Here is a 12,155-nt window from a genome sequence, read left to right as displayed (position 1 = left end):
ATTGTTCTATCTATCTATCTATCTATCTATCTATCTATCTATCTATGTAATTCTTATCGATAATTTTTACTGGTATATCGCAAACGATAAGATATCGCCCATCCCTGCTATCTATCTATCTATCTATCTATCTATCTATCTATCTATCTATCTATCTATCTATCTATCTAATGTCATCGTTCTGTCATTATGTATCTATCGTTATCTCATTCTATCTATCGTAATGTTGTTCTGTCTATCTTTCTATCTAACTATTGTTCTATCATTCTTTCTATAATTCTATGTGTCTGTCTGTCTGTCTATCTGTCTGTCAGTCCATACATCGGTGTGCCGTTTTATCTGTCAGTCTTTATGTCTGTCTCATCCATCCATCCATCCATCCATCCATCCATCCATCCATCCATCCATCCATCCATCCATCCATCCATCTATCTATCTATCTATCTATCTATCTATCTATCTATCTATCTATCTATCTATCATCGTTCATTGTTCTATCATTCTTTCTATAATTCTATGTGTCTGTCTGTCAGTCCATACATCGGTGTGTTGTTTTATCTGTCAGTCTATCTGTCTGTCTCATCCATATATCCATCCGTCCGTCCGTCTGTCTGTCTGTCTGTATGTCTGTCTGTCACTGTCTGTCTGTCTGTCTGTATCTATCTATTGTTCTCTCATACTGTGTCTGTCTATCTATAAAATTCTGTCTGTTCTCTCTGTTTTTCTCTAATAAATCTGTTTATCCATCTGTCCAACAACAAAAAAGTGCTTCCACCATTAAACCCACCAATTCTGAATACCTGACTTCCAGAAAGGTTCCCTAGTGGTAATTTTGACATTGGTGGCACTCATGGCCACTCATCTCATAAATACAATTATTCTGACGTGATTTGAAGGCAGTATATGTTCAGCCCCTCTTTGTGAAATTGTGGCTCTGGGAAGCCTTTACACAGTCAAGCAGGTGTTGTTTCAGTTACTCTCAGAGATTAGGGTTCAACTAGAGAGCGCCGTTCTAGACCATTAGCTTATTGGAGGCCCGTAGCTTTATTGTGCACTGTTTGTAAGGCTGCACTCAACGTTTTTCTAATTTCTCGAAACCAAAAAGAAATTTCGAAGGAAACACATTTATAGAACTCGCCCCTTGACATACTGCGTCTGCCGTCAATCCATTGCATTCTCACGGCGTAGCGCTGAAGCATCTCTCATTGATTGTCCAGAGGAAGACCTTTATATTAAGGAACACAGGGGAGAGATATGCTTCCATCCTGACAACAGAGGATGAAATTACATTCGTGTCTCCAAAGACTCTTTCAGTTCGGAAGAACAAAGACCATTCATAATGATAGTCGGCGAGCATGGCAGTGCAATGATCGACTCCAGTGTTGAGGGTTTTGATGTAGTACAAGTCAAAAAGCTTGAACGTACATGTCTCCCTCTCTCTTTCTGTATGGTTGTCTCTTTTTCACTCAGCAATGGAACTTTTCATCAAGTAGCTTTGGATTTGGTGATGTGATTTGATATCTGGATGACAACAAGTTATATTTTTGTTGTTATTGACTTTTCAAAATAGCCTCTGTGTTTTGCAAAGCCATGTCCTGATACCCGAAATCTGTCAAGATTGTATCAGATGCCGAAGACTAGCTTGTGCTGAGCTGATGTTCATTCGGATCTGATGTCAATTGTTTATTTTTGGAAATGCACTTATTTGCATTCTCGCAGTATATCTGTCGATGACGTCAAATGTTTTTTTTTTGTATTACCAATTCTGAGTACTGGGAAAAAAACATGCCACAGAACTGAAAACAGAACAATTACAATTATGTTTTTGTGCAACCAAGTTTGTGTGTGTGTGTTTTCCTTGATTATTAGCAGACCCATATGAATCTGTACCTGCATAATTTTCACAAAATTAAAACATTTAAATTCCATTCATGTGTTTCTTGATTAAATATGTATTATTTTTCATGAAATATTAAATAGTTATACATTTTTATGTAGTTTTAAATATTCATTTTTGTTTTCTAATTAATATTCATAGCTATTTTTTTAATTTTTAGGCAAACTAGATTATGCTGTTAGCTACCAATAAGGCTGTTGTTCTCATTAACACATTTTATTAGGTTTAAATCAGTTCAGCAGAGTTTCACAGTGTCAGAATCAGAATTGTGCCTGCCTGTTTCTTAATATGGGCCAACATAGGCAGATACAAAAAAAAAAAAAACCTTGTACTGTAATGTTATATTCAAAACTTTGCCTCTTTTTTTCACAACTTAACACACAAATCCAACAATTGCACACACAAAATGCAAAATGCCTCTCATCTCTTGCAAAATGAAGCACTGCATTCAAAATATCACAAACCCATCTCAAAAGCAAACATTTGCAAATGCCTTTGCCATAATATTAATTCCTGTTAGATTTTTGTGTGTTACATAGAGAATTGTGTGTTGTGTTTTGAAAAAAAGTGTTTTATGAAATTGAAAACTGAGGAGGCCGAGAATTAGTGTATGGTTTTGTATGGTTCTGGTGTTTGAGTGTCAGGTTTCAGAAATTGTGTGACAAGTAAAGATTTTGTGTGTAAGCAGTTGAAAAAACAAACAAAAAAAAACTGTAAACCGGGTTGAGTCTGACAGACGTTGCCAAAATTATATTTTTCATATCACACTGGGGTTAGACAATAAAGAAAATGCTTTCCACATGTTTGTTAAACTATAAGAATTAATGAAAACGCAACTTGTTTGTTCACAATTAAACTCCTCAGAGCTCCCTTTGAATTTAGGGCCCCATAAATCAATTGACCAATTCATAAATTAATTTGAATAGAGCACTGCAGTGATGATGTGTTTTTTTAGGCCAACCTGGAAGTCAGCATCACCCAGGTTTCCTCAACAAAAACACAGTAGGATTTTTCCATTGGCTTTTGGCTTATTTCAGAAAATACGGTCTGCAGCCAACAAAAGATAATAATTTGTTTTGTTCGTTTTGCATGTTGTGTTCACAAATGAACACAATGTTTATACATTTTGAAGCCAAAATGTAACGGCCAGAAGTAAAAAGCTAAATGTAGGCTATAAAGCAACACCGCAGTTGTGAGACTTCAGCGTCACCACCATTAAGCTTCCAACAATTATTTTAGTCTTTATTTTAAAAAACGTTTTTCCCTGAAAATTTGAGTTATTATATGTTATTATAAACACACTGAGGATGTAAAAGCATATTTATGAGAGGATGAGTTCACCTGTTTGGCGTGATGACATTTAAGGTCTCCAAAAACCTCTCTAGTCCCATTTAGCCACTTGTTAGCACCTGTCTCATTCAAGACAAGTAAAAGCTTTAAAAATCACAAGGGGTATTACTGGTCTATTTTAAGTCATAGAATAAAGCGTGAAAATATCTTGAGCTTGTGTTAACCACAGAAGGTCAAAAACCTATTTACTTCAGGCCGATGGAACCGGCAGTGCCAAAATGCTAACTCATTCATGGGTTTTGGCCTAAAAGCATTTTTTTGTGAAGAGTAATAACATAGCTGTGTAAAACAGGGACCTTGTAAACCCTGTTAAACAGGGATGAAATAAAATAAAGACATAATAAAATGAAACTATGCTTGTTTAGAACTTTTATTTTCTGATGAAATGGAAAAGCTGTCAAAAACATGTAAAAAATTAGGCACCATCATCTCTCAGCAATCAGTGTTTTTGAGCACTATTGTCTCCATCATTCACGAAAAATGGACTTTATTTAAAAATTGCTATTGATTTGACTGCGTTATCTATATTCTTTCAGATGATGGAGACTCTTATCATTGTAAGATTCACTTCTGAATCGGTCTCCTCTGATTAGTCGTAATATAAATAAATTGACCTTATTCCTCTAGGAGCAAAGCTTATCTCTTCCTTCCATCCAAACCTGTCAAAGCATGTTGGTCTTTGAGTCTTTTCCAAGAAGGAGTTCGTTGACCCCTCAGACATGTTGCAAACTTCAAAGCTGCACTTTGCTGTGGGTTGTTATATCTCTCACAAGAAGAACGCTATCTATCGCTCTGCTCACTTCAAAGGGAAAGGTTATATGTGCAGCAAATGCTTCCTGCCCACTGTTATTACCGAGGATTTCAGTTTGATGCAACATCCCCAAAGCCAAACTCTCTATTATTTTTATGATGTAAAATGACTCGAGTAATTATGGCTGGAAAATTGACTCAGCCCATTTCATTGTCTGTTTTGATACCAGAATTAATTAGAATGTTCAGTGAGTAAACTTCAAAGTCCTTGGGATTGCTTTTTATGAAAAACAGTAAATAAGTTTCTCAAAGAGATGAAAATCAAACGGTCACTTGGCATATGAATCCCCCTGGGGTCTGTCTAGAAATGCACCGGCTACCAATTATGTGACTTATGACTCATGCGTCTTAAATGGTACAACCACCATTATGCGAGAGAATGTATGCGAGAGAAGCACTTCATCCATAATCTGTCTCTTTATGTTCACAGGAGAGCATGCTGTAATACGTGAAGATGCGCCAGAGGTCGTGGCTCTTTAAATGGTTGGGAATCGGCATTGGCGTTCTTCTGCTCACCGCTGCTAGCTATTCTCAAGATTCAGATGGTAAGTTCTCCCTCACAAATTTTCCTGACTGTCTGGCATCTTCAATATTCCTGCTTTGGAGCGATCGAATTTAGATGATGATATATGTGTTTTCCAAAACTCATAAGATTGCTTTATAAACTGGTGAGCTGCCTCTGTAGGCACACTCCTGATGTTCCAGAAGGTAGGCAGCATGAATATGAAACATTTCAGAATGCATTGCAACAAGCTCAGTAAAAGAAATAAAATAAACATGGCACGCAATGTGAGAGAAATGTTGATTAGAAATATAAATAATTAAATACTGAAAAGTAGCAGTAAAATGTGATTCATTTCAGAGAGGCTCATTTTCCTATATTTGTGTGCCTGTGTATTTTTATGCTTATTAGAGTAAGTTGTTAGTTTAGTAATATGCTAATATTAAATTCTTGCATCAGCACCATGCTTCCGAAGTTCAGTTTGAGGAGTACATGGAAAAGTAGTTTACATATAAAAGTTTACATATGTAACATGAGAATTTTAAGGGCAGTTATGTTATTGTTTTTAAACAAGAATCATGCCTAATGAATTATGTATGTTTTTTTTTTTTTTTTTTTTGTAACTATAGGGTCTTTTGTGGATATGAAAACGTAGGTGGTGGAAATGACTTCCTTAGGCTAATTTTATAGCTGTCATTTTCATTTTTAATTCATTTTTAATTTCACAGCTACAATAGTTATGGTTACGACAGTTATAATTTGTGTTGATATAAATCATATTCACACTGTAAATGTTACAATCTTTTCATCACATTTAGATTGTCACAGTTTTAAATACGTAATGAATGATGTTCATTATGGATTTTCATATCTCAAGATTGAAAGTATGGGACGATGAAACAATGGGGGAAATCTGTCAATAAAAGTCACTTTAAAAGTTGCAAGATGATTCATGGTAAAAAAAAAAAAAGAAAATCCAGATTAATGTGACCTTCACATGATAAAATTAATTAGTAAGTACGTACGTACAGATAATAAGCAAGTAAATAGCTACCAATGATATACAAAAGTGTCCAAAATTTAAGAAACATGCTAAAAAAAAAAACATACTGTGTGTAACATTGTAACATTGTAACAGTTTGTGTGGGGGGGGATATAACCACCCCCAATAACCAAAACTAGCAAGTACAACCCCCACCAATATTTATGCCATGGTTAATGGAAACCTCGAATCAGGCTATTAATTAATTATTTGAATCGCGCCTTCGGCAATTTTATAAGCGCTAACTTTACTTACGAACCGAACGGAGCAGTTTGTCAGCACAATATGACTGAAGCGCAGTTCATGAGCAGCGTGCGAATCACCGTATACTCTGCGTGCGTTCACTCGAGACGTGTGATAAGATTTGCACGAGCCACTCCTATCGCAAAGCTGATGGTCAAATATGAGATCTATTTAAATTTTTTAGAGTAACAGCCACTTTAAAATGCTATGGAGAAAGTCGAACAGTAGCTAAAAAAAGGCAAATAAACTAAAAAGACTAATGAAAAGAGGAGAAAACCAGCACTAACATATATTAAAATCTTTTTAAACTAGGCCTACTCATGACCACCTTTACTAGAATTTATCACGTTTTATTGTAGGCTTATTTATTGTGTAAAACTGTGTCTAACTTGTAGAATTTATATTAGATAATCTGTTAAAGGAATAGATTTGTCCCTATAGATTTTTATTACTACTGTGCCATGTTGTAGCTATTGGTTCTAAATGTGCAGGCGGTTGTTTCTTCATAACAAATGCTATATTGATTAATTACAATGTTCAATGTTCAAAGCAAAATTACATCCTTGTATGTGAATATAACACAGGCATCAGCTGTTACAATGTTAGACACTGTTTGATTTTTTGCATCGTCACTGTATCATATGAATTGCTAGTAGGAAATGTTCACCACTGCAGAAACCATAATGACTTGGCATGGCAGTATGATAGATTCTAATTTCATGTAGGAAATTTGCACAGTAGACCCTCTTCTCACTCAATCTATGATGACGCATATCCTTTCACATTGGACACCACTGGAATTTACTGTATTTCCTTTGTGTTGCTTAGATTTGCGCTTCCTGGTGTTTTATCGATGTAGCACACTGATATGAAAGTGGAGAAATTCTATATATTGATCCTTCACCTGCAAAGAGTTGGAAACTGCTTTTTCATTCAGTCTTCAATTCAGTAATCTTTCTTTTATTTCTCTTGAACACACACTATGTATGTCATTTTTTGGGTACACAGATATTTTTTCCTCTTATCTATTATCTATTATATCGTGTTATTTTATTTATTTATTTTATATAGAAAATAAAATATGATTTTTTTAGGGAGAACTATTTTTCTCAGAACAGTAGTTTATAGTTACCATTGCCATCAAGCCCCAAAAATGACAGATGGGCACCATAAGGTAACATAAAACTGGCATAAATCATGTGTGAGCTATATTAACGTTTTTTTTTTTAGTCATAAAACTGCCTTGTATGGAAAATAGACCAACATTTTTGGGACCAATATCTTCCTCTCCAATGAGCTGTCGCCTCCAGAACTGCTAAATGAATCATTCTTTTGAGCTGGCTGTCAATGAATCGTTTGAATGATTCATTTTCATATTGAACTGATTTGTTCCTGATTCTGACTTAATTGTACAGTCTCTGTAGTTCTTAAGTTAAGATCTCACTGTAAGGGAAGATCACCAATAAATTTTGACTTCAGAAACATTAAGTGTTACAGACTATGTTTATGGTTCTTTTGGTGTTTATTTATCAGAAGCTTGTTAGCCTGTATAACTAAAATATATTGCCAAAAGTAGATGGACTCCTCCCTTAATGGTTTTGGAAGCTGTACAATGTTTGAAATTTTAATGCTGCACCAAGCAGTGATATTCTGGAGAATTATGGGCTGGCAACTTTGCCAAAGGGCCCTTTTTGGCCCTTTTCTTTTTGTGCCCAAAGTGTAGAAATGATCTACTCTTTGTCCTCACCAAAATGACAGGAGTAGCCAAACTCGAGCTGGAATTGGCTGTACAGTGTATTACGTCAACATCACTAAGCCATACATTTACCCTACAGTGAGTATGTCTGGGTTGAAGACAATTTGCATTTGACCTCCAGGTTTAATGAAGATAAAGGATATTCCAGACTGAATATTGATTTATTGGTTCCAATTGTAAATGGATCATTTAAAGGAAATTGTAGAGATATTTACCTCTTGCATTCGTATTTAGATACACTAATTCAGTCTCGGCAAATATGGCAATAGTTCAAGGTGAGATATGGAGCAGTGTGGTAGTTAAACCCATGTTTTGAATGCTTGAGGTTAATTGCATTGTATAAATTGTTAAAAAAAAAAAATTCCATTGAGAAAAATGCTTTTTAGAGCAGGTTATTTGCAGCTGCTAACAGCACCATGCTAAGCAGCTCAACCTTGACCTTTTGGTCCACTATGTTTTGATTCTTTTAGATTTTGCATGTTCTCTGGTGGATTCTTACCCCTGAGGACTTGAACTGAACAGCTGACGCTTCCTATATTGCAGTGTGGCTAACAGGCTAAAGTTGATAGTGGAGTTGGCCTCGTGTACTCTATTCTCATTTGAACCATGACCACTAGAGTTCGACAGTCCAGCTTCCCAAGTGCTTGCTCTCTCTCGCCCCTGAAGATTCAGATGTGCCCCCTCTGTTCAGGGACACGGTTCAGCCAGAGTAGGTCAGCTACGCATGGTGTCGACTGAATACTAACTAAGAACAAGGCCAAGATTCATTCCAAGAAATATAATCTCATCCATTTTTCATCAGGCTATACGAATTCGCAGCTCAGACATGCTTCATCGCTAAACATTTCAGTGGTCATTAGAATTTCAATAATGTTTCCCTTCAGGGACGCCACACGATGTGAGTCAACATGCTTATATTGTATCAGGTCAGAGCTGTTCATAATGCATAATATGCTGCAGACCCATTGGAGTTGAGAGATTTTTCAATGCAAAAGAGGTCAGTCTTCATATAAAGACTTAAAAGTAATTTAAAGTAAATTTGGCTTGTGGTTTAAAGTTATGGGATATGTAATGAGCAAAAACCAGCCCATTATTGTATGTGTGCCATCACTGCAGTGCTCTCCATATCGTCCTTCCAATCACTGCGTCCTGGAATGCAGTAAAACCCAGAATGGTTTCAGTTAAAATTAGAAAACACTTATTCAAACTTTTGTACTTTCTCATTCAAAACAAATTAAATTGATTGGAAGTTTTTGCTGAGCGTGCTTATCTTATAATCACAATTATTTTCTGCCGAGCACTGTGACTTAAGCACAAGTGCAGATTGATGTACAGGAGACGTGAAAAGGGCCGATCAGCAGACAGTAGTGAATGGCTCCCGGTGGGGACATCCATCCCACTCAGAAGGTAGAAGTTCAGATCTTTGACCTTAGCTGTGATGGATGTGTCCCGCTGGACAAGCAGCCATGTGCTGCAGTGTGTTGACGTGGATGTCATTCCCACATTGCACTGTCCTTTTATTGTTCTGGAGTTTCTTCAGAAACCCTGGGGCAGTAAAACCATTTACCAGAGAAACTCAGATTCCACAGCTCAGGGGCCACTTTTAGAAAATGCAAGGTGTCCAGGGGCCAGTGAATAAAATTACCTGGTAAAAATAAATAACACTAAATGGTCTATCAATCTGTTTGTCTGTCTGTCGTCTTTCTATCTTTGTCATATCTATCTATCTATCTATCTATCTATCTATCTATCTATCTATCATTGTTCTGTCATTCTGTATCTATCGTTATATCGTTCTATCTATCGTTATGTTGTTCTGTTTATCTTTCTATCTAACTATTGTTCTATCATTCTTTCTATAATTCTGAGTCTTTCAATCCACCCATCCATTGTTCTATCTATCTATCTATCTATCTATCTATCTGTCTATCTGTCTATCTGTCTATCGTTATGTTGCTCTGTCTATCTTTCTATCTAACTATTGTTCTATCATTCTTTCTATAATTATATGTGTCTGTCAGTCCATCCATCTATCTATCTATCTATCTATCTATCTATCTATCGTTATGTTGTTCTGTCTATCTTTCTATCTAACTATTGTTCTATCATTCTTTCTACAATTCTATGTGTCTGTCAGTCCATCCATCTATCTATCTATCTATCTATCTATCTATCTATCTATCTATCTATCTATCTATCTATCGTTATGTTGTTCTGTCTATCTTTCTATCTAACTATTGTTCTATCATTCTTTCTACAATTCTATGTGTCTGTCAGTCTATCATCTATCTATCTATCTATCTGTCTGTCTGTCTGTCTGTCTGTGTCTGTCTGTCTGTCTATGTCTGTCTGTCTGTCTGTCTGAATTGGAGAATAAACAATATATTTGCTTGAATAGTCTAGAACAGTGATCTCTCGTCTCTCATAATTGGGAAAATGATTTAGGAATCAGTCAATTTCTTTGTTAAATTGTCTGCTTTGCTGTCAAGCTTTTGACATTTGGGTGATATTTTCTTACATTTTTGCTGTTGAATGGAACGCACACACATTTCAACAAGTTTCACAAATGCCGCAAGCGGTCTGTCACTATGCACAAATCACCGATGACGGTATTTGCATATCCTAATTTTTTGCTTTACAATTATTATAAAGGGAATATGAATTGTGAAACATTTTGTAAAATAATCTGATTACACAACCACTTAAATGTAATTTAAATAGGCTAAACTGTAAGTTTTGCAGCCCAAGGAAGCTAAATGTTGCGGCATAACTAAACTAGACCACTCACGTTATGAATTATTGGGCCGCAGACAGATTTACTGATTTTAAAGGTTATATTATAATATATTATAAAGTGTTCTGGTTTGTCACGTCACAACGCTTACTTACTTAATTAATTAATTCTCAAAAGATGTCCAAATTGTTATGGGGAGATGAATTTGAGAATACCTGACATATACTGTTCGATTATCTTCTGTTTTCCATAATCTTCCATTACCATAATCTATTGACTTCCATAATCTTGAGATATGCATAGTTATTATGTTTAGGTTTAAAAGAGATTTATTGCTACACTATATATATAGAGCCATAAATTCCATAAAAATATCTTAAAATAATATTCCATACTACCTACTGTGCAACATTCACAACCCATACAAGATGAAGGGATTATTCATCTTCATACACTACAGATGAATTATCCATAATCACTTATTCAGACAGGTTACAGTCATACCAGTAGGTACACGCGTGTAATTTTCAAAAGTATTTAAGTGATTCAAGAGCAGGCATACATGTGTAATTACTTTTTACATCTATATGGCATCCGACATAAAAATAATGAATAATAGGCACTTTTCTTATGCAGCAAAATCCTTTGATTAGCATTAAACCTGGCCATGTGGTCAGAACAAATTTTAAAAGGAACACTACTGGATATGAAATGTAAAGTGTTTTAAATTTTAAGTGTTTCGTGTTTGCAGCACCCCCCCCCCGCAAAAGGAAAATTGTCATTCATTTTTGTTAAAATCAAACAGTTGCAGTGCATGCTGTCTGAGCTATGTACAGTAATTACAGTATCATGTTAGCTTCTCTAAGATGTTTCTTTAAAGAAAACCATCCGCGTCATTAAAAACTATTCCACCCAGTGGGTGTCATGTAACATGTATGATCATCAGTGAGATGATTCAATCAGCAATGAGTTGTTAACTTCTGTAATCACATCTTGAGTAATTTTTACAAAGGCGTCAGATCAGAGTAGTCTCAGATACTTCATGGAAGCTATTATGAACTTAGGCTTTGTGCATGTGCTTATGTAATAATGGTTCCCTTTCAGTCGGTCACTCCGAGTCACGTCGGTGACCGACGAATTGGGATATCGCTTCGATAGACGTATGTCGGAACTGACCGACAAATTGGGGATCGCTTAGAGAGACCAATCTACTTCGAGTGTAAACTAAACGAGCCAATGCACATTGGCATGCAATTATTGCATCCAGCTGCCACTGATCACAGCGTGAGTATAATAAGGCAGCAGGTGCAATGCATACCAGCTTTTCGCGGAGTCCCGTTGCCGCGATCTGGGGCTCATTCTGGTGGACAGGCGAGAACCACTTCCGGCAGTAGCACGGGCGGTTTGAGGGTTACAGTGATGGCAAACCCCGCAGGGAACCAACCCTCTGGGGACCATCACTCCTCTTGCACCTCCGATCCAGTGGAGCGACCCACGGAACGTGCTGGGCCTTCTTTAAAGAGCGTACCAGCGGTATCCAGTGGACCTCCCCCCGACCAGATGTCGATCTCAGCATCGGAGGGAGAGCTGTCCGATGAAGAATCGGCCGCGCTGCCGCCCTCCGGGACGGTGGCAAACCTGAATCGGATCCGGAGATGACAGCTATGCTTTCCCGGGACCCGAAAGGGTCGGGCTCGAGTGGAAACCTCCACCGTGTCCCGAGCCCTCAAGGCTGGATAATTGGTTTCTCGGGGTGGCTTGCGCTGGTTCTCTGCCTTTCTTCCCGGTGCCTTTCTTCCCGGAGGTGAGGTCGTGGACGGC

General features: G+C 36.9%; 1 protein-coding gene across 1 annotated transcript in view; it reads left to right on the top strand.

The window, feature by feature from the left end:
* LOC107654051 (protocadherin-15-like) overlaps nt 1-12,155 on the top strand; it is a 224,722-nt gene that overhangs the window by 7,795 nt on the left and 204,772 nt on the right. Inside the window, exon 2 of the mRNA XM_016440948.1 lies at nt 4,488-4,602. Coding sequence (XP_016296434.1) covers nt 4,512-4,602 — 91 coding nt within the window. The 5' untranslated portion in view covers nt 4,488-4,511. The remainder of the gene's footprint in view (nt 1-4,487; nt 4,603-12,155) is intronic.

The sequence above is a fragment of the Sinocyclocheilus anshuiensis genome, unplaced genomic scaffold, assembly GCF_001515605.1.
Source record: "Sinocyclocheilus anshuiensis isolate Anshui unplaced genomic scaffold, SAMN03320099.WGS_v1.1 scaffold454, whole genome shotgun sequence".
NCBI lineage: Eukaryota > Metazoa > Chordata > Actinopteri > Cypriniformes > Cyprinidae > Sinocyclocheilus > Sinocyclocheilus anshuiensis.
The sequence above is the reverse complement of the archived record's forward strand: the minus strand, read 5'-3'. Positions and strand labels throughout refer to the sequence as shown.